General features: G+C 42.4%; 1 protein-coding gene and 1 pseudogene across 1 annotated transcript; one reads left to right on the top strand and one right to left on the bottom strand.

The window, feature by feature from the left end:
- The first annotated feature begins 1,963 nt into the window (after nt 1-1,963).
- LOC143138678 (uncharacterized) lies at nt 1,964-21,541 on the top strand. The gene is made up of 5 exons (XM_076299098.1): nt 1,964-2,195; nt 3,446-3,712; nt 6,600-7,771; nt 14,949-15,387; nt 19,133-21,541. Exons 2-5 carry the CDS (start codon nt 3,466-3,468, stop codon nt 20,221-20,223), a joined length of 2,949 nt encoding a protein of 982 aa, XP_076155213.1. The 5' UTR covers nt 1,964-2,195; nt 3,446-3,465; the 3' UTR covers nt 20,224-21,541.
- LOC143138677 (P2X purinoceptor 4a-like) overlaps nt 21,149-21,595 on the bottom strand; it is a 29,337-nt pseudogene continuing 28,890 nt past the window's right edge.

Below are 21,595 nucleotides of genomic sequence, written 5' to 3'. Positions count from 1 at the left end.
TAGTGCTAATGTCCACTTCAGTCAGCTAGCTAACTTTAATTTACGACATAATAAGCCCACCTAGAGCTAGGGTACATGCTTGATTGAACATCCAAAACAATCCCAATATCCTTGACATCTGAAATACATCTAGATAAATATATATTAACGGGAGACATTTCTCTGTTGATGGCGGAGATTTAGCTCTGGTGATGGCTTATATTAGATCATGACAGCTAGCTAGCTACCTCAAGCACAAAACATACTGTAAATAATCATGCAAAACATACCTGTATCTTGCTCATTTTTCTCCTCCTCTGTCATTTTCTTCGTTCTGTTTTCGGCACCAGAGGGATACGTCCTTTTTTGTGACTTGTCTGAACATTACCGTCTCTTCCGATTGTTGAACTTGATGCAGTGTCTGCACGAATTGTATATGCACCCGAGGTGTCTACTTTATGCGCGTGACTCAAAGGCTGGCAGACACAGTAGCAGTAGGCAGGCATATTGATCATGAAATCATAATTTTCTTGATTTGAATGATAATTGTTTCATTTATTCATTCATTGATGTCACTTGTTTACGTTATTTATTATATATATAAAAAAAAAAAAAGAAACTCGATTGGGGGCCCCCTGGTGGCCAGGAGGCCCCAAGCAGCCGCTTAGTTCGCTTATGCCTCGGGCCGGCCCTGGCCAAATGTAATGTAATGTAGATATCCAGTATGATGTTTTTTCCCGATTGAGATCTGATGTTTTATTTTTTAAAGTGTATAATTTTTTTGAGCAGTGTATAGTAAGAGTTAAGGTTTGCTCAGAAAGAGAATAAGGTAGAATAAGAATTTATTGATGATGTAGGTAGTTACTTCAATTAACGAAGATATAGAATAATTGGCTTATTTTCTTACATTACCAAATTATACTTGATGCCTTGTATATTATTGAGGTTGTCATGTGATAAAATGACTGTTCAAACTTTGAAATTGTTTTTGAATGATATTTCTATCATGAATAACAATAGAGATGGTCTATATTTTCACATTTGGTATCCGCCATATTGGATTTCAAAATGGCCAACATCAAGTTTGTTTGGAAATCATGTCAATAGCTTCCTTGACCCTAAAAATGGGGTGTTAGAACTTAAAAGACTTTTTTATCTTGTTTAATTTTGAAGTTGTATCAAGTATAAGTATAAGTATATACTTTTTTGATCCCGTGAGGGTCTTTGGTCTCTGCATTTAACCCATGGGGTCATGACTCATGAATCTGCTGAAGGTCCCACCACAGGCCTGAGAGGAGGTTGGGGTCTGCACAGGAAACTGTAACCCAATCGGTGAATTAGTGAAACACAAACAGCACACAGTGTACACACAGTGAGGTGAAGCACACACTAATCCCGGCGCAGTGAGCTGCCTGCATCAACAGCGGCGCTCGGGGAGCAGTGAGGGGTTAGGTGCCTTGCTCAAGGGCACTTCAGCCGCGGCCCACTGGTCGGGCTAACCAGTGGGCCACGGCTGCCCACAATTCTATTAAGAATGGTATGGTAGCCATATTTGAATTCAAGGTGGCAGCCACTAGGGGGTGCTATGTGTTGGGGTCCATTTCAATTTTTGATCACTAGGGGTAGTAGTATAACTGTGCCAAGTTTCATGCTTTCTGCGAAAACTGAACGATTCCAGTGCTTAGCCGCTGTACTTGATTAAATGTAATGGAATATTCAACTAAGGTAGACTGCTGTTGTTCACAGCACTAAGCTATTTATGTTTACTAATATACTCCGAATCTCTGGCCCTCTCTTAGAGCCAGGCATAGTGAGCTGGCCCTCGGAAGAAAAAGTGTGGGGACCACTGGTTTAGATAAATCTTTCTGAAACTTTCAGGAAGTTTTTTTTTCTGCACTTCCACTCCAGTCCAGTTGGCGGCGGTAATGCGCATCTAAGTTAGTCCAACTGGTTTGCCAATCGGCAAATGCACCGAAGAAGAGTGTATGTTAATGTTGATATTAGAGATGATTTCACTTCGCATTGAAGGTTCTTGTCTGAACAGAGAGGACCGACGAGACGGTGTATGAAACAGAAATGCGGTATTTGTTTTACAAAACTATCATTACAAGTTTAGAGTCGTAGGCTGGGTTACATCGTAACATAGGCAGACGGCACCGGCGGAAGGGGCTACCTCTCGCACTGAGGAGGGCTTGAAGTGGCAACGCACAGTGAAAGTGAGTTTGATAAAACTGCTTTTTTGTAATGTTTTGTAATCTACTTTTCATTATGCAGATGGGTTTGAAGTTCAGTCATTTATGTGCAAATCTGGCGTTAGCTGGTTAATCACTTCACTTGATCAGAGACTTAACTGAACTGATTCAGGCACTTTATTTGCAATAGACCAGTGGTCCCCAAACTTTTTCTTCCGAGGGCCAGCTCACTATGCCTGGCTCTAAGAGAGGGCCAGAGACTCGGAGTATATCAGTAACCATAAATAGCTTAGTGCTGTGAACAACAGCAGTCTACCTTAGTTGAATATTCCATTACATTTAATCATAGGCACCAATTACCACCCCTTTCGTTCGAAAATTCTAAAACAACGATGTTTTTTAATACCTCAAAATTACATTTGATAAATGAACCTTACATTTTTCAGTAGCCATAGGTGTGTAGATTTGAACCAAATCTGGTTTGGTTCTTACCGGGGCTTTTACTGCCTGAAATAAAAATATATATTTTCCATCTGTCAAATCTGTTGGAAGCCAAATTATTATGAATAAATGTATAGCCTTACTCATCATATTTTGCATTTCTCAACACGATTTATGACAGTTGGGGAATTCAGGGTATGAGAAAAGGTTAGATATATATATATATTTTTTATACTGTAAGAATCTTTTTAATCTGGACCGATATCATTAAGTTCTATGACAGTTGTGTTGCGTTCAGTCCAAGATGGAGGAGCTGCAGCTCGGTTATGTGTGCGTTTGTTGCAATGGGACGTTCTATTGAGTTTCGCCTCTTGTTACTTCTATACTCTTTGCCTCCCTTTCGCCGCCAGCAATTTTAAACTGCGTGACGTAAAACAAAAAAACATGGCTGACTTGGATGTGGGCTGGGCTTGATGTCAAGCCCCGCCTTCCCGCAGGCTGCAGCGAGAGGATCCTCTTAAGACTCGCCATAGAGAATGAATGGGGGAAATTACGAAGTTATAGTTTGACGATGTCGTACTCCAATGCGGGCCAGATGCTATATACCGCGGACATGTTTTGGGGGGCCACCCAAAATGAGGTGGCGGGCCGTAGTTTGGGGACCACTGCAATAGACTATCCACATCATTAGATAGCAAAGGAGAAAGGATATGTCATTTAACTTAAAGAATATTCTAAACCTGTTTACTTTAAAACTTGCCACAATTTGTTATGTTTCTGATCTGTTTTGAATCTGTTTATCTCACTCTCTGTCTCTCTCTTTCATCATGAAGAATAGGAGGGAAAATCAAGCATGGCTCCGGTCCTCAGTTCTTCTCAAACGGACCAGTCTTCATCAGACCCTGAAACGGACCAGTCTTCATCAGACCCAGAACCCGACCTATCCCCTGCGGACCTAGAACCCGACCTGTCCCCTGCAGACCTGGTGCGTCTGTGCCGGTTCCGGAGGGCGTCAGTGGTGCTGGTGGACTGCTGTAGAACTCAAGAACAGCCAGTGAAGGAGGAGGAGAACAACACAGATGGAGATCAGCCCAAGACCCGTAAGAACACACACACACACACACAAACAAAAACAAGCACACAGAACCACCAACAGAAATGGAGAAGTCCAAGAGCCATGAGAGATCACACACACACACACACACACACACACACACACACACAATTATGTCGGCGCTGGTGTCGGCTCAGTTGACATGGAATTAAAATATCACAGAAGCACATTAAGTGTAAGCTCTAATCTACAAGCTGAACATTGTTCACACTTCTACACTGTTACACGTGAAATGAACATGGGATGGAGGTCTGGACTCACACACACACACACACACACACATTCATTGAAATGTGCTGTAGGACTGGGTTGCATTTGGCACATGCACTTGTGCATAGGTTTTTTCTCAATATAAAAACTTCCTTATTTTCAACTGAACTCAAAGATAATGAATATAGGCTATATGGAGTATTCTTTATTTGTTATGCCCTTTATAATGTGTGTAGCCTACTGTACATTGTGTGCATGCACTTCTGCTGTAGCATTTATTTCAGTTTATAAGATATATTGTGTTGACTCAGGCCCGCTAAAATATCCCTCCCCCCAAAAAAGAAATCTGCGCCTTAACAGTGGCTATCGTCAGTGCAGGTGCGTAGGCTCCAAATACAAACTGTAGAAAAAACGACTGTAGAGCGTCTCTGGCCCGCTGCACATCTTTTGAAATTTGAGTTGAAATAATACGTCTTAAAGGGATATTCCACCATCTAGGGAAATACACTCATTTCCCACCTACCCTCGAGTTAAACAATTGAGTTTTCCCTTTCCCCAGTTCATCCAGCCGTTCTCTGAGTCTGACAGTCTAATCAGCCTGATCTGATTCAATGAGCTGGAGCTAAAAGTGTTACTGCCAGACTCAGAGAACAGCTGGATGAACTGGGGAAAGGGAAAACTCAACAGTTTAACTCGAGGGTAGGTGGAAAATGAGTGTATTTCCCCAAATGGTATCGCTTTAAAGTTAAGCTCATAAAGTAAATTTATTTGCTTCCATTTGATTCCCAATCAAGATACACTTGTAAGAATTGCTTTACATTGTTAATATGGAAAGTTCAGAAATGCGAAATAATAGAATTTTAATCATGTGATAAAATATGCGATTAATCACTATAGAAATTCAACGATTAATCGTTTGACAACCCTAATACAATGCATTCAGCAGTGGCTCAGCACCGCTCCTAGAATTTAAGTGCCTTCGCAAAAGACCTAGCCTGGCGGGCCATCCTATATCATTGAAATGTATAGTCTGGAATCGAACCATTCACCTCGCTTAATCCAAGGGGCGGGCAGAGAATTGTCTTTCAAACTGCCTAGGCATGCAATAGGCCAGCGCTACGACCATATCCGTATCCGGTCGGCAAAACGGCAAATACATCCTTCTTCAAAAAGAATGACTTAAGTGCATTGTGTTGCTCAACTTTCAAAGAAAAGCACAAGTCCAACTCCTCCAAAGTTGATTCAAACAACACCGATTCAAACAACCGCTCTTCGTTCGCCATAGCCACCTTCCTTGTTGTTCACCGTCGCAGGACTGTCGTTATCCTGTTAAGCCCGCCTTAAGACTCTGTGATTGGATGATGTCCACGGCGTCAGCCAATAGAAATCCCTATGGTTTGATACTAGACGACGTACAGGCTGAGCAAATTAATTTGCCACCGCTAGGGTGCGTCTAGATTTCTAGGCTACAAAAGACCTAATTAAAAAAAAAAGTGAACTTGGGAACAGCTGCCGTTTGTTCCTCTCCAGGTTTGATGTCAACAAATAAAAGTAGGCTAATGTGGAAGGCACAGTCAGGGATTTCACAGGAAATCACGTTTGTTTGTGTTTATGTTTAAGTTTATTAGGAGACGCAATTTGTGCAAACATTATATTTTAACCAAGGAACCAAATTAAACATGCCAGCGAGGTACAGTAGCTCGCCCCTACCTTCAGTAGCCTATTCCCAGATAAATCCCACACAGGGTTTCGTTTTTGTTTGTTCTATACAGTCAATGCTTTCAAGCTCTGTGTTGCTAACATGCCTAGGCTGTGAAATTAAGATCTAGCCTACTGGTGGGTTTAATTGAATTTGAATAATAGGATATGCAACCATTTACATCTGGAGATAGTTATTTATCATTCCTGTAGAGCTCACTAAAATAATAGAAATTATCCTTACAAGACACGTATCTCCTATAATCCAAGATAGATTTTCTTCGAGTTGTTAGGCTTTTGAACATAATTAATTTCATCCACATATCCTTATGCACAATGCATAACAACGCTACTAAATTAGCTTATAGTAAAACCGTGAGAATCAAGCAAGCCTCACGGGCCGTCACGCCCTTAAAGTGACAGGCACTCCATTCCACTTGCACAGCACCAATACAGTGTAATGACATGAAAGAGAAGTCTATATAGTTCATACATTCTAAATAGTATTAGTAAGCTTTAATTTTTTGTAATAATTGTAAATAATAATTTTTGTTTCATTTCAATTTCTAATAATAATGTAAGTAATAATTATGTATTGACGTAATAATGTACATGAAAAAGGTGAAAGAAAAACATGAATAATCCTGTCCAGTTCAAGTAATAAACTTAATCATGCTGCAAAAATCCACAGAAGTCATCATTTAAGGAGTAATGGGGGGGTGGGTTTAGCTTTCTTCGATTAATAGCACCGCTGCTGGAAAAATGTCTAGGGGAAACACTGCTAGTGTATATATATATAGATATATATATATATATATATATATTTTTTTTTTTTTTTTTTCATAAAGCAGTTTTCTACAGGTAGATTAGTGTCAGAAAGTCATTGATGTTAGTCTGTGCTGTGGTGCAGATGTCTTGTCTTCTGTTTTTTTTTTTTTTCGTTAAACATCATTATTCTCTCACAGGAAATCTGCCGTTCTCTGGTTCCCAGTCCAGAAAGAAGCTCAAAACACACCTGCACGCTCTCACTGAAGAAAGGACACAGCAGTCTGCGGAGTGTGGAGAGAGTTCAACTGCCCAGTCAAGCTTCAAAGGTCCCCAGTGCACTTACAAAGGAGAGAAGCCATACCAGTGTGGTCAGTGTAGCAAGCGTTTCAGCCGGGAGTCTAGTTTACATAAACATGTATGCACCGGGGAGAAACCATACCTCTGCACTCAGTGCGGCCAGAGCTTCAGTCGAGAGGATCGTCTCAACTCACACCTGCGCACTCACACGGGAGAGAGGCCGTACCCATGTGGCGAGTGTGGCCGCAATTTCATCGACGCTCGAAAACTCCGAAGACACCAGCGCACGCACACGGGAGAGAGGCGACACAGCTGCACTCAGTGTGACAAGAGCTTCTTTGAAGCAGGACACCTCAAAAGTCACGAGCGCACTCACTCGGGAGAGAGACTGTACCTCTGCTCCGAGTGTGGCAAGACCTTCGCGACTCGGTCAAGCCTCAGCATACACCAGCGCATTCACACAGGGGTAAAACCATACAGCTGCACTCAGTGTGGCAAGAGCTTCAGTCGAGAGGATAATTTAAAAACGCACTTAGGCACTCACACAGGAGAGAGACCGTACACCTGCCCTGAGTGTAGCAAGAGTTACACCCGAGAGGACAGTCTCAGAATACACCAGCGAACTCACATGGGAGGAAAGCCGTTCAGCTGCACTCAGTGTGGTGAGGCCTTCAGGCAGTACGGAGATCTCAAAAAACACCGAATCATTCACAAGGAAGAGGGGCTGTTCCATTGTCCGCAGTGCGACATGAAGTTCCTTTACGTGGGGAAACTCCAATCCCACTTGCGGACCCACACAGGAGAGAGACCGTACCAGTGCACTCAGTGTGACAAGACGTTTACTCTGAACGGAGAGCTCAAGAGACACCAGCGCATCCACACAGGAGAGAGACCGTACCAGTGCACGCAGTGTGCCAGGAGCTTCATCGAAGTGGGGAAACTGCGGAGACACAAGCGCACCCACACTGGAGAGAGACCATACGTGTGCGCTCAGTGTGGCAAGAGCTTCATTCGTTTGGATTATCTTCAGAAACACCAACACACCCACACAGGAGGACACACCCCGTTCTCTTGACATCGCCTCAAACAACGCCAGCACACTCAACCGATCCAGCGGACGATTGACCACACTGACACCGAGTACTGACCCTGGGAATGGAACCTTTGTACATCTTGTTCAAGCAGCTGGGCTAGCTCTCCTGAAACCTTAAAGTATAATTCCAGCGAAAATAGACCCAAGGGTGTTTTTCTGTATTAAAACACATCAAATAAGCCGTGGAGACTATTTTTCGTTGATCAACCACTACAGAGCTTGCTCCGGTATACGCCATAGCCCCAAATAGCAAACAGTGGATTAGCTAAGGGCCATGTAAAATATGCTTCAAAGTCATTGAAAAGGCTAGCGATTGAAGCTAGGCTAGCAATCGTAAGCCAGGTCTGAACCTCTCTTTAGGTTATGCAGTTTTAGTTTTTTTGTTAGATGGCATAGCCACTAAGTCCAAGATAAGCGTTTTGTGACATTTTGTTGTTCAGTAAATAAAATAAAAATACAAATATAAATGTATATAAATAAATGTCATCTCAAAAATACAGTATTTCAGGAATTATTTTTGAACATGAAATACAAAAAGAAGAATTTTGAATCTGACTTCATCCAATGTTAAGATTTCTGTACTTGAAAGCTATGTAAATTACTGTATATTTCATTATATAATGGCTATTTTCAACATTTATACATAATATTTCAGAGAACTTTCAATACAACATATTATTGACATAGTGTAAATAATCAGCTGTGGAAGGTTTGTGGGGATATCTATTAGTTAAGTTGTTTAGCCATTTCACCTGTAATGTATCCCTGCATAAGCGTATAACAGACATGAACAGGGTGATGACACAAAAAGCTGCTACCAATGCAATGCTATCACTTATTCCCTAAAATCACTCTGAGACTTATTCCCCTCAGATGTTACCGACCCACCCCTCTGGCTCCGGCTCATATCCCCATCCCCCCCCCCCCCCCCTCTCAGGCATTGGCACGTGTGAATGGCAATAATCAATACCAGAAACACAAACTTAGCCTCTTAAGGTATAGTTAAGGTATATGTATATAAGGCAGTGTTTTTCAACCACTGTGCCGGGGCACACTAGTGTGCCGTGAGAGATCATCAGGTGTGCCGCAGAAAATTACCCACATGTCACTCACTGGTCCAGAAAAGCAACTGTTGCATCAAAGAATTTATAACCACATGCTCTCATTGATTGTATGATTGCACTATTTGTGGTATGCAGGCATTGTACACCGGGGGCCCCATATCCAGTATTACCAGAATCATCACATATCCAGTTCATAACAACAATTAAATTAGATATAGTCACCTACAAATGAAACAGAGGGCGCTTGTTTTATTGAGCAGAGCTTGCATAGTCAAAGTCAAAGTCAAAGTCTGCTTTATTGTCAATTTCTTCACATGCCCAGACATACAAAGAGATCGAAATTACGATTCTCACTATCCCACGGTGAAGACAAGACATATTTTACCAATTAAGTCCACAGACAAACATAACATTCAAGTAAACAATATAAAAAGTAAAAAAAATAAGAAGGCACATACAATGAAGAAATAAGAGCAGCAAACATTGGGTTGAAATTGTGCAATTGTGCATACAGTAGACAGTCAATATAATAGTGCAAAGTCAGGCCAATAAATGGCTGAGGTAGTTCTGTTTGACCTAAGTAAGCAAGTGGCATAGTGGTGCAAGTTATGTAAGAGCAGCAGAAGTGTTGTGTTTTCAGGACAACAGGACAACAACAAACAAGTTGCAAAGTGTGCAAGTGTACAAGTGGAGTAGTGCAAGGCAGCCATTGTGGGTCCAAAGTCCAGGATGTTATGTAGCTGAGGGTGGAGGGGGGAGAGAGTTCAGCATCCTAACAGCCTGGTGTATGAAGCTGTTGGTGAGTCTGGTGGTGCGGGAGCGCAGGCTTCTGTACCTCTTCCCAGAGGGCAGTAGATCAAACAATTGTGGTCGCCTTGCGGGTGAGGTGGGTGGTGTAAATGTCCTTCAGGGAGGGGAGTGAAGCACCAATAATCCTTCCAGCTGTGTTCACTATGCGCTCCAGGGCTTTCCTGTTGTATTCAGTGCAGCTTCCGCCCCACACAGCGATACAGCTGGAGAGGATATAATAGGCCATAATAAGGCCATATCTGTGTATTATTTGAAATTGTAGGCTATGGTATGTTTATTTTTTCTTCACACAGGATGTTAGTGTGCCGTGGGACATTTTAAGTGTCAAAAGTGTGCTGTGGCACAAAAAAGGTTGAAAAACACTGATATAAGGTATAGGTAAAGCTTAAGGTATAGTTATGGGAAACGCGCATAGGAAAGTAAACGACTTTAGTAAGGCATACCTTAAGATCCTAATTCTTAATATGCTGCATACGTAACATCATCACGCACAACCATGCACACACCTCAGCACCACCCAGTGGCGGTGTTTGGCAGTGCAGTGGGCAGTGCCCATGGGGCTTTGGGTAGAAGAATAGATCGTATTGTTGGGAAGTGGTTGAGCACTGCTCTCCCATGCCCACCTTTTTCTTTATCACGGATGGATGAATGCAAAGACCAAGTTCCTTGTATACGCAAGTATACTTGGCCTAAAAACCTGATTTACATTTACATTAGGATAGAGATGCTGCAAGTCTGTCTGTGATGTGATCATAGGATGTGATGTACCTGAAGTGTCCACCAGGGGTCAGCAGGTGATATGGCTGTCCAGGTCTGTGGTGCAGGCTGCTCTACTGAGGCAGCCGGACCTGTGGATCACCTCAGAGCAGGGTAGTGATCTGTCTGTCTGTCTGTCTGTCTCACTGTGGAATGCCTCAGTGGAAGGTAGTGATCCATCTGTCTGTCTCTCTCTCTGTCATACTGTGCAACGCCTCAGAGGAGGGATCCATCTATCCATCTCACTCTCTCTCTCTCATGTGGAACGCCTCAGAGGAGGTATAGCTGTTGATCCACATGGTGTAATTACATCATTATATTATTGTTTTTCTTGTTCTGAGTGTGTTTAATTGTTCTGAGTGTCATCAGCCTATCTATCTGTCTATCTATCTATCTATCTATCTGTCTGTCTGTCTGTCTGTCTGTCTGTCTGTCTCATCTCATGTCATCACTTCACCAGTTCTCCATGTCTCTCCATGTTGCGCTCAAAGCCAGGGTATGCTGTGACACGAAAGTGGCTCTGTTTTAGCGTCGCTGTATCACCATGATGTCTGATGCTGTCACCTATACCCCACCGGTCCTTGTGTAGATATTGTTGAAATATTTGTTTTTCTTTTTATTAGCCTAATAAATAGAAACCTTTACTGATAGTCTCACACTCTTCAGCTGTTGAAGGCTGTTTTCTTGCAATTAGCAGCAGGGCTCCAGAGTGCAACCAATTTTTCAAAAGTGCGACTAAAAAAAATCAGAGGTGGCACCGGTGCGACCAGCTATTCGAGAGAGGAAAAAGTGTCCGCATTGAAACTCTACCTTTGGTTTGGTTGGACACATATTTGGCCAATATCGTGGTTTAAACAAATCACAGATAGTGAAGGGCGGGACCTCCCCTCTGATTGGCCGTGGCCCAGTGCCTGTGTGTAAATTTGAAAATGCGTGTGCTGCAGAGAGAGAGAGAGGTCAGTGACCCGTCAGATAAACAGTGGATGTAGTTGCATTACAGTGTGGTCACATAGGCCGAGATAAATGTACCCTCTCCCCACTGCCTTTCGGCGGCTGGCAGCAGCAAACTGATCAGACGAGCCCGAGATGATGATCAAGTTTATCGTTGCCTACGATAGGCCTAGTGAAACTTCCCTTCACCAAGTTCAGTCCGAAATAATTATTCACCAGAAAAATAGTTTGAACGTAAACCCAACGTACAACAATGTCACTTGCGCCAAATTTATAGGAGTCTTTGCAGATGAAAAGACGTCTTAAAATTGCAAACAATGCATACAAGGCCTTCCCGAACGACAGAGATACACATCTCGCCGAAAAGGAGTGCGTCATTGACCGCAGTTACATGCAGGGAGTAACCCGGTTTTCAACAGCAATATTCGTTTTGCGCGCGAGTTGTGTAAACCCATTCTGATGGCATCAATCAATTTAATCCGGTATTTGGCGCAAACCGAATATCGCTGCTACATTTAAAGCCCGAATATTCCCTGCATGTATAACTGTGGTCATTGTGTACGATGAATTGAATGGACACATTTAGATCGAGCATGGCAAGTCATTGCAATAGCCTATAATAATAGGCCTACCATTTTGTTACTGCATTAACCATAGTGATGTTCTTATTGAAAATGTAAAAATACTAAAATTAAAAAGTAAATTGCATTGTGGGGCTGTCAAATGATTATTGCAATCATCATTGCAAAATCACATTTAAATCCCCCAGGCTACTTGGAACATCTCTTTAAATTGTGCTCAAATACATTTCTATGGAAGATGCTAGCATGGCGAGCTGGTTTAGCCAAGGCCTAAAGATCATGAAGGATAGTATGTAAGACATTGAGCCATGAGATGTGCAGTTTGAAGCCCTCAAAAGACGTGCACTGTTAATTTACTCACTGTTATTTTTATTTAATTCATCTTGATGTTTTAAGTTAAAATTTCAGCTCAGTGAAGCACTCAAAGCACCAACACTTCATTAAGTTACTTTTCTTGTAGAATTGTAAATCATAAGTCATAGGACAACCTATATAGGACAGTAATTAAGGGAAAAAAAGTGAACCTGCTGCGGTGTTAAATGCGATGTGGTTGAAAATGTGGGTGCACCTAACTTTTGTGCTGGTGCACCTAAGAAAAAAAGTTAGGCGCACCAGTGCAAAAAGTTAGTCTGGAGCCCTGAGCAGTAGCCTAGCCTGAATAAAACGTTTTTGGAGTTATAAAAGCTCTGTGGGCTTATCCCTCCTTCAAGGATCACTCCTTGAAGCTCTAACCCTCTCTGATAAAAAGCTCTACATTTCAGTCTTAGTGGGCGTGTTTTGGCCTTGGTCTTTGTACACCTAACAAATTAGGGAAATCTGTTCAATCTGTTTCAGTCAGTGTGGTAGGCAAGGAAACTACAAAATAGTGTTAAACTACTTAATCCTACATTTATTTAAACCGCTTGGCGTTCTCTTTTATTCCACTTCCAGTCCAGTCGGCGGCGATAATGCTCTTCCAAGTTGATCTCTCAACTGTCTCATACACAAAAGAAGACTGCTTCAGAGGTTGTTTTGACCACATTTATGTTTGTTGCTAGAAAACAAACTAAGCTTGCATAATTAATTAAATCGCGGTATTTATTTTGTTAATTTGTGGGGTGCCGAACATAAACGGAAACTGGGAGGCTCTGGGAGAACACGAGCTGCAGCCTTTCTGTCGCGATACCGGAGAGACGTTTGCGAAGGTGTGTTAACCTACCGTGCGAGCAGGAAGTAACCTAGTCTAACGTTACATGTTTTAGCCTTCTGTCTGTGGTTTTAGCAAACAAAGGAAACTATAAGCCTTAGGTAACGTTTTGCCGCATCAAACAGCTGTGTTTTTGCTTTTCCCATATGTGTATATGAGGGCAAAATCTACCTCTGGGTACAAATAAAGGAACTTGATAAGTTCAGTAAAACTGCCATAAGTAGCCCACATATTGTAAATATTGATGCTCATTGAGCTCAATGCAACTCAAACCAGCTAATAGGCTAACTGAAATAAAACCATGCCAATCTCTAGGTATGGTGAAGGGTATGTGATGTGGGGCTATTTTAATTCCAAAGGCCAAGGGAACTTTATCAGGATGCATAGTATCCTGGATCCATGAAATAACTGGTCTTAAAAAATATAAATCTTCCTGCCTCTATGGGAATTTAACATAGGGGTGTCAATACTTATGACCCCTGTATTTTAAGGAAGAACATTTATTTATTTATGATACATTATTCATTCACAAAGAAAATTGGTGTCCTTAAAGGTTGGATATTTCCTTAATCAACTTTAGCAGGTGCCAATAATTCTGGAGGGTACTGTATATGAAATGAAAGTGTAGATTATGAAATGAGTGTGTAGATTATGAAATGAAAGTGTAGATTATGAAATGAAAGTGTAGATTTATGAAATGAAACCGTATAGTGTGTAGAATAAGTGGAAACCTTAGAGTGTGTAGATCAAAGATTCTAGAGCGGAGCTCTGTTCTAGAATCTTTGGTGTAGATTATATGAAATGAAACCTTAGGCGACACACTGTTGATTATATGTGAAACGTTCATGCTTTAGTCATAAGATGCACAATTGTTCTGCTTGTCAGCCTGACTAAATGACTGAAGTAAACCTATCTGCCCTGCAGTGGAGGTATTAAAGCCCAGAACTCTTGAGCAGCACAGCAAGCAGAAAGGGGAGGAGGAGTTGAATTTGGGGGATATTGCATGTTTACTTGTATGTTTACTTGTATGTTTACTTGCATGTTTACTTGCATGTTTACTTGCATGTTTACTTGTATGTTTACTTGCATGTTTACTTGTATGTTTACTTGCATGTTTACTTGCATGTTTACTTGTATGTTTACTTGTATGTTTACTTGCATGTTTACTTGTATGTTTACTTGCATGTTTACTTGTATGTTTACTTGCATGTTTACTTGCATGTTTACTTGCATGTTTACTTGTATGTTTACTTGCATGTTTACTTGCATGTTTACTTGTATGTTTACTTGTATGTTTACTTGTATGTTTACTTGCATGTTTACTTGCTTACTTGTATGTTTACTTGTATGTTTACTTGTATGTTTACTTGTATGTTTACTTGTATGTTTACTTGCATGTTTACTTGCTTACTTGTATGTTTACTTGTATGTTTACTTGTATGTTTACTTGTATGTTTACTTGCATGTTTACTTGCATGTTTACTTGCATGTTTACTTGTATGTTTACTTGTATGTTTACTTGTATGTTTACTTGCATGTTTACTTGCTTACTTGTATGTTTACTTGTATGTTTACTTGTATGTTTACTTGTATGTTTACTTGCATGTTTACTTGCTTACTTGTATGTTTACTTGTATGTTTACTTGTATGTTTACTTGTATGTTTACTTGCATGTTTACTTGCATGTTTACTTGCATGTTTACTTGCATGTTTACTTGTATGTTTACTTGTATGTTTACTTGTATGTTTACTTGCATGCTTGAAAAGCGCTTGTATTTGAATTTCTCTCTTTATTTCATCAGTTTTAGAGGGCAGGAGAAAAAATGGCTCCGGTCCTCCACCAGTCTTCATCAGACCCAGAACAGGATCAGACTCCATCAGACCCAGAACCGGACCAGTCCCCATCAGACCCTGAAATGGACCAGTCTTCATCAGATTCAGAAACAGACAAGTCTTCATCAGACCCTGAAACGGACCAGTCTTCATCAGACCCAGAACCCGAGCTGTCCCCTGCAGAACCCGAGCTGTCCCCTGCAGACCCAGAACCCGAGCTGTCCCCTGCAGACCCAGAACCCGAGCTGTCCCCTGCGGACCCAGAACCCGAGCTGTCCCCTGCGGATCCAGAACCCGAGCTGTCCCCTGCAGAACCCGAACTGTCCCCTGCAGACCTGGTGCGTCTGTGCCGGTTCAGGAGGGTGTCAGTGGTGCTGGTGGACTGCTGTAGAACTCAAGAACAGCCCAAGACCCGTAAGAACGCGCACACACACACACACACACACACACACTCACTCACATATACACACACATACACTCTCACTCACTCACACACACACACACTCACACTCTCACTCACTCACACACACACACACACTCAGTCACATATACACACACACACACACTCTCACTCACTCACTCACATATGCACTCACACACACATACATACACACACAGACACTCACTCACACACATACATACACACACACACACACACACACACATACACACACACACACACACACACTCACACACACATACACACACACACACTCACACACACACATACATACACACACTCTCTCACTCACATATACACACACACACACACACTCTCTCACTCACTCACATATGCACTCACACACACATATACACACACACACTCACTCACTCACTTTCCTCTTAATTGCGGTGATTGGAGAGTTGATGATTAATGATTAATGCAAGTTATACCCGGAGACATAAAATGCTCTTTTCTGATTGGCTGTTAATTCTGTACGGGTCATTACGTAGCAACTCAGACAACATCCAGGCTCCAACAAACTACCAACTGTTTTCACTGTCGGGACCAAAGAAAGTAGTACAACAAACTGATCAAGTCGGCTTCTTTTTAACCTGAACTGCTTGTATGCTATAAAGGCATGACTATTGCCTGCCCTATATACATACTAGTGGCAACTATGATAAGAGCCGTAACGGCCTTCTCAGTGTGCTGAATTAATGGAGGAAGCTCCTGTATGCGCCGGCTTGTCCATTAATTCCGTATATCGGGTCACCTCGGCAGCCGGTGTCCTTACATAATGTCCATACTCTCATAGGATTTGTTTTTTATTTTTTAACAGGTGGAGTTATGACGAGGCATGTTGTGGAGAGATTTAAGGATCATGTTTTAATACAGTGTCATGTTTAGCATGTTTCTCCTAGAAAGCACAGTCCAAGCAGACTACGCATCGTGTTTAAGGATCATGTTTTAATACAGTGTCATGTTTAGCATGTTTCTCCTAGAGAGCACAGTCCAAGCAGACTACGCATCGTGTTTTAATAGTGTCATGTTTAGCATGTTTCTCCTAGAGAGCACAGTCCAAGCAGACTACGCATCGTGTTTTAATAGTGTCATGTTTAGCATGTTTCTCCTAGAAAGCACAGTCCAAGCAGACTACGCATCGTGTTTAGCATGTTTCTCCTAGAAAGCACAGTCCAAGCAGACTACGCATCGTGTTTAGCATGTTTCTCCTAGAAAGCACAGTCCAAGCAGACTACGCATCGTATTTAGCATGTTTCTCCTAGAAAGCACAGTCCAAGCAGACTACGCATCGTGTTTAGCATGTTTCTCCTAGAAAGCACAGTCCAAGCAGACTACGCATCGTGTCTGCTCTCCTCAGCTGAGGCTCGAATCTAACCAACACACCAACGCGATTTTCGGCCGTCGGACAGTCGTGTGAGGTCGGTGACTCGATTCGGTTCGGTGTCGTTAGGTGGAGTCAGAGTTCATTTTGCCCGGTCTGACATGTCGAATCGGCCAGTGGCAGGCGGCCTCAATGACAAATCTGATTGGTGGAGTTGTAGCCCTTGACTAAACATTATCTTGAATCAGTATGACCATTAGCCCTACATTCAGCCATGTAAGTTTGAACCCATTTTGATAAACTATCCTAACATACTTTACTAGACTAGCACACAGTTGCTAAACGTATGTTATTTCAGATTAGTTTGCAATAATATACAAGTATGCTGCCTAGCTGGCGAACATCAATAGCAGTGCCCATTCAATTTCCGTTTACTGTGCTACCATTAGCTAGCTAGCTCGGTTAACGGGCAAAATAAATTATTTATTCCGTGTCCGAAAGAGTGTTTCATTGACATCACACACAAGCAATGACAATAAAATAGTACAGAATATTTATTAGGGCTGTCAAAATAACTGATTAATTTTGATTAATTAATTTGAGAAAAAATAACTGATTAAAAAAATGTGTGCAGATTAATCGATTCCGTATGACCTTTGACCCCGAGCCGTTCTAGTCAGTAAAAATTAGACTGTAAAATGAAGGAGAGAAGAAAACGTGCTGCCTGGATCATTAATTGAAACATTTACTTTTAAAAAACGGCCTGATGGTGTTGATAAAAATAAAGTGTTGAAAATAAATTCCTCTGCAATGTCTGCAGCAAGGAATTTGCATATCACCGGAGTTCATCAACTCTATAGTCGCACATCAATGCAAAGAAATAAGTGTTGACATTGAGGGGAGTGTTATTATGACCGCCGCGCAGCGAAGCGGCGGTCATATAGGTTTAGTCATTTTTTTTTTTTCTTTTTTTTTTTTTTCTTTTTCGCATGCCTAAATTTCCGTCAATGATTCCCGGGACACTGAAAGACCGGGGTACACGAAACTTGGTGGGCATGTAACCCCACATGGATAGCATGGAACCATCGTTTTTCGTTTTGATCTGTAGCCCCCCCGCTGGACTGGACCCCCCGAAAGGAGGGTAGGGCAGACACAGTTCTCTGTGAATATCTTGAGAACTGTAGGGACTAGGATGACCATTTTTTTCCTTATGTTTGCCTCCAGGGGTCATGTTAACTCATTTCATGTACACACATGTGCACAAACAGATACACACACACACACACATACATTCACAGTAATCATACGTATGACACATACTCACACAGTAGACATATGTACGATTGCATGCACAGGCACATACGCAGGTACACACACAAGCACGCACGCACACACACACACACACACACACACATAACATAAACATGTACATGCACACAATTCAAGAATTTCTCAGAATTATGAACAGGCAAGATGGAGGTGGGGTTGTATAAAATGAATTTTACATGTGAAATCTATGAACTAATGTTTTGGTACTTGTTGTCTAGCAGATATCAGTGAGAATTGAGTGTGGATAATGCAATTTAGTGAGACAGTTAGAATCATTTCAGCGTGATTTATTTTTGTGGAAAAAATGTGCTGGACTGGGCGGCGGTCATATTTTGTACCGCTCTGCGGTACATCTAGTTTATTTTTATTGTGTCCCCTAGGTTATATCTGTGGCCTAAAATGCCTTGTATGTGAAAAAAAACTTCTTCCCGAAGCACATTTGAATTTATTTCCTCAGCATATTAGGTCATATCATAGATTATTATGGCAATTATTTGAACAGTGAAAATAATAATAAAAGAGTTTTTGAACTTTAATGTCACTAATGCTGATTATTCAATGATTCATTTGAATTTAAATATTTAAAATACTTTCACAGCAAAAATTATATATGCGATTAATTTAGATTAATTAATCACAGAGTATGTAATTAATTAGATTACATTTTTTAATCGATTGACAGCCCTAATATTTATATTTTCTTATTGCTTAATCAGAGAAGTCCGTTGGCGAATCTTTTGATTAATCTAGACTCTTTTCGGCTCAATCTTTTAGTGCCGCCTGCTGTTATGGAAATGTATTAAGTCTCGCGCACGCACAGAACGTACGCTCGGTGTCGCTTCGGTGTTCTGAGGCTCTTTTGACCCACTCGGGGAGACGGGAGCCGACTGATCAGTCCGACTGCTTTTCTGCCAACGGTCTGCCGTTGGGTTGGTGTGTCCCGGCCCTAAGGAAGTTGATGTTTGTTTGTGTGCGTGCGCGTAGGCGCCTGTCTTCTCATTGGTGGTTTTTTTGTTTGTAAAATGTGTTTTATTCTCTCCCAGGAACGCGTGCGTCCTACCGTTCCCGCCGTGGGAAGGGCTTCCCGAGTGCCGAAAAACTGAAATCCCACCAGCGCGATTACGTCAGCGACAAGCTGTTCTTCTGCGCACACTGTGGTAAGAGCTTCCTGACCGCCGGAAAGCTGAAATCCCACCGGCGCAACCACCACAAAGGGAAAAGTTACAAATGCGCCCGGTGCGAAAAGACGTTCCCCGAGAAAGCGGCGCTTAAAGAGCACAAGCGGACGCACAGACCTCACCAGTGCTCGCAGTGCGGCAAGACTTTCACCTTCAGCGGAGATCTCCGACGACATCAGCGCATTCACACAGGCGAGCGCCCGTACACCTGCGACCACTGTGACAAGAGTTTCATCGACCTGGGAAAACTGAAAAAACACCTGCGGACCCACACGGGAGAGAGACCGTTCCGCTGCGGCCAGTGCGACAAGAGCTTCACCGTTAATGGAGACCTCGTAAGACACACGCGCATTCACACGGGAGAGAGACCGTACAGCTGCACGCTGTGTAGTGGGAAATTCATCGACGCGGGAAAACTGAAGAAACACATGCGCACGCACACCGGAGAGAGACCACACCACTGCGGCCAGTGTGGCAAGAGCTTCGCTCGGGCAGACACTCTCAAGAAGCACCAACAGGCCCACAAAGGAGAGAAACCATACCTCTGCACGCAGTGCGGCAAGAGCTTCACGGCGCTGTCGAGCATGAAGCTCCACCAGCAGATTCACGCCGGGGAGAAACCATACCTCTGCAACCAGTGCGGCATGAGCTTCAGCCAGGAGGACAGCCTCAGGAAGCACGCGCGCACTCACACCGGAGAGAAGCCGTTCGAGTGCGAGGAGTGCGGCAAGCGCTTCGGCCGCAAGGACAGTCTCAAGCTGCACCAGCGCACGCACACAGGAGAGAAACCACACCGCTGCTCCCTGTGTAGCAAGAGTTTCGCCCAGGTGGGCACGCTCGCGTCACACCTGCGCACGCACACGGGAGAGAAACCGCACCGCTGCAACCAGTGTGACAAGGGCTTCACCAGAGAGACTTACCTCAGGCAACACCAACGCACTCACATTCACTTATGAGTCTGCCTACACACACACACACACACACACACACACACACACACACACACATACACACACAGGCAACCTCAGGCGACACCAGTGCACTCACATTCATGTATGAGTCTGCCTACATACGAGTCTGCCTACACACACACACACAGACACGTTTTTTACCTTGCAGGAGTTTTTTTGACTGTTTTTCATTTACGGTGGAATGTTGATTGCGGATTTAACATGAATAATCCTGTCCAAAATGATGCATAAAGATAAAGGTTTTGTTTGTGTTTGTGACCTGTTCAAGATATGTGCTGTAATAATCATGCTTTGAAATTGCCATGTTTTTTTCTGTTGATCTTATGTCATATTTGTAAGTCTCACACTGTCCATATCTTTCCATAAAACTTGCCGGAAGTCATAATTTAAGGGCTTATTTTTTTTTAAACAGTCTAACGAGGGTCCCCCGTTTCTTGACTGGGATTACCAACTGTCTGCAACTGACAGTACCACTGCTGGAAAATGTCTAGGGGAAACACTAGTAAAAGTTTACTAAATGTTACCTCACTATTAAATCACAAATATAATCTGTCACTGATTACTTGATCAGAAAAAAACACATTAACAAAAAGGATGTAATACCAATTAATTTAATATGTTGAAACATGTCTGAGGTGTTTACAGAAAGCATGTGCAGGATTAGGCTGCTTCCTCTGTTTCAACAATCACCTGTTGTGGATCCTGGGGGGAGGTGGGGGGAGATGGAGAGATGGGCTCCTATAGTGAATCCTGGGGGGAGATGGGCTCTTATAGTGGATCCTGTTCAAGATGGGGTGAGATGGGCTCTTATAGTGGATCCTGTTCAAGATGGGGTGAGATGGGCTCTTATAGTGGATCCTGTTCAAGATGGGGTGAGATGGGCTCGTAATTTGGATCCTGTTCAAGATGGGGTAAGATGGGCTCGTCATTTGGATCCTGTTCAAGATGGGGTGAGATGGGCTCGTCATTTGGATCCTGTTCAAGATGGAGAGATGGGCTCGTAATTTGGATCCTGTTCAAGCTGGGGGGGAGGTGAATGGGTAGATATTACATATTTAAAGGATTTTAAAGATTTCACTGTTAAAAATGATCATCAAATCAGTGTGCAATTGAGCCTCTATCTAAATAAATGTTATTTAATTATTATTATCAACACATTCACCAACCCAAAGTTGTCAGCTTACATATGAATGCTTCCGTTCACTGTAATGCCTCCCTTTGGTCCAGCAATTAAGGACAATCAAATCACAAAGAAATGTGACCTGCAGATAAGAAGAAATTAAAATAAACTCATAGAAACATCTGACGTCTGCAGCATGTCTTGTAATTTGCAGCATGTAGTCTCCCCCCGTCTGTC

The sequence above is a fragment of the Alosa pseudoharengus genome, unplaced genomic scaffold, assembly GCF_046254945.1.
Source record: "Alosa pseudoharengus isolate Yale_2024_CS ecotype anadromous, Long Island Sound unplaced genomic scaffold, YU_APseudo_1.1 YU_APseudo_1.1_scf_21, whole genome shotgun sequence".
Taxonomy (NCBI): Eukaryota; Metazoa; Chordata; class Actinopteri; order Clupeiformes; family Clupeidae; genus Alosa; species Alosa pseudoharengus.
This window is presented reverse-complemented; position numbering and strand designations above follow the sequence as displayed.

What these genes read in the sequence shown, in the direction of transcription:
- LOC143138678 (XM_076299098.1), top strand. Translation starts at nt 3,466, where the DNA reads ATGGCTCCGGTCCTCAGTTCTTCTCAAACGGACCAGTCTTCATCAGAC. An exon ending in TGGAGATCAGCCCAAGACCC is followed by an intron (nt 3,713 to 6,599) that starts GTAAGAACACAC and finishes ATTCTCTCACAG; the next exon opens with GAAATCTGCCGTTCTCTGGT. An exon ending in GAGGACACACCCCGTTCTCT is followed by an intron (nt 7,772 to 14,948) that starts TGACATCGCCTC and finishes CATCAGTTTTAG; the next exon opens with AGGGCAGGAGAAAAAATGGC.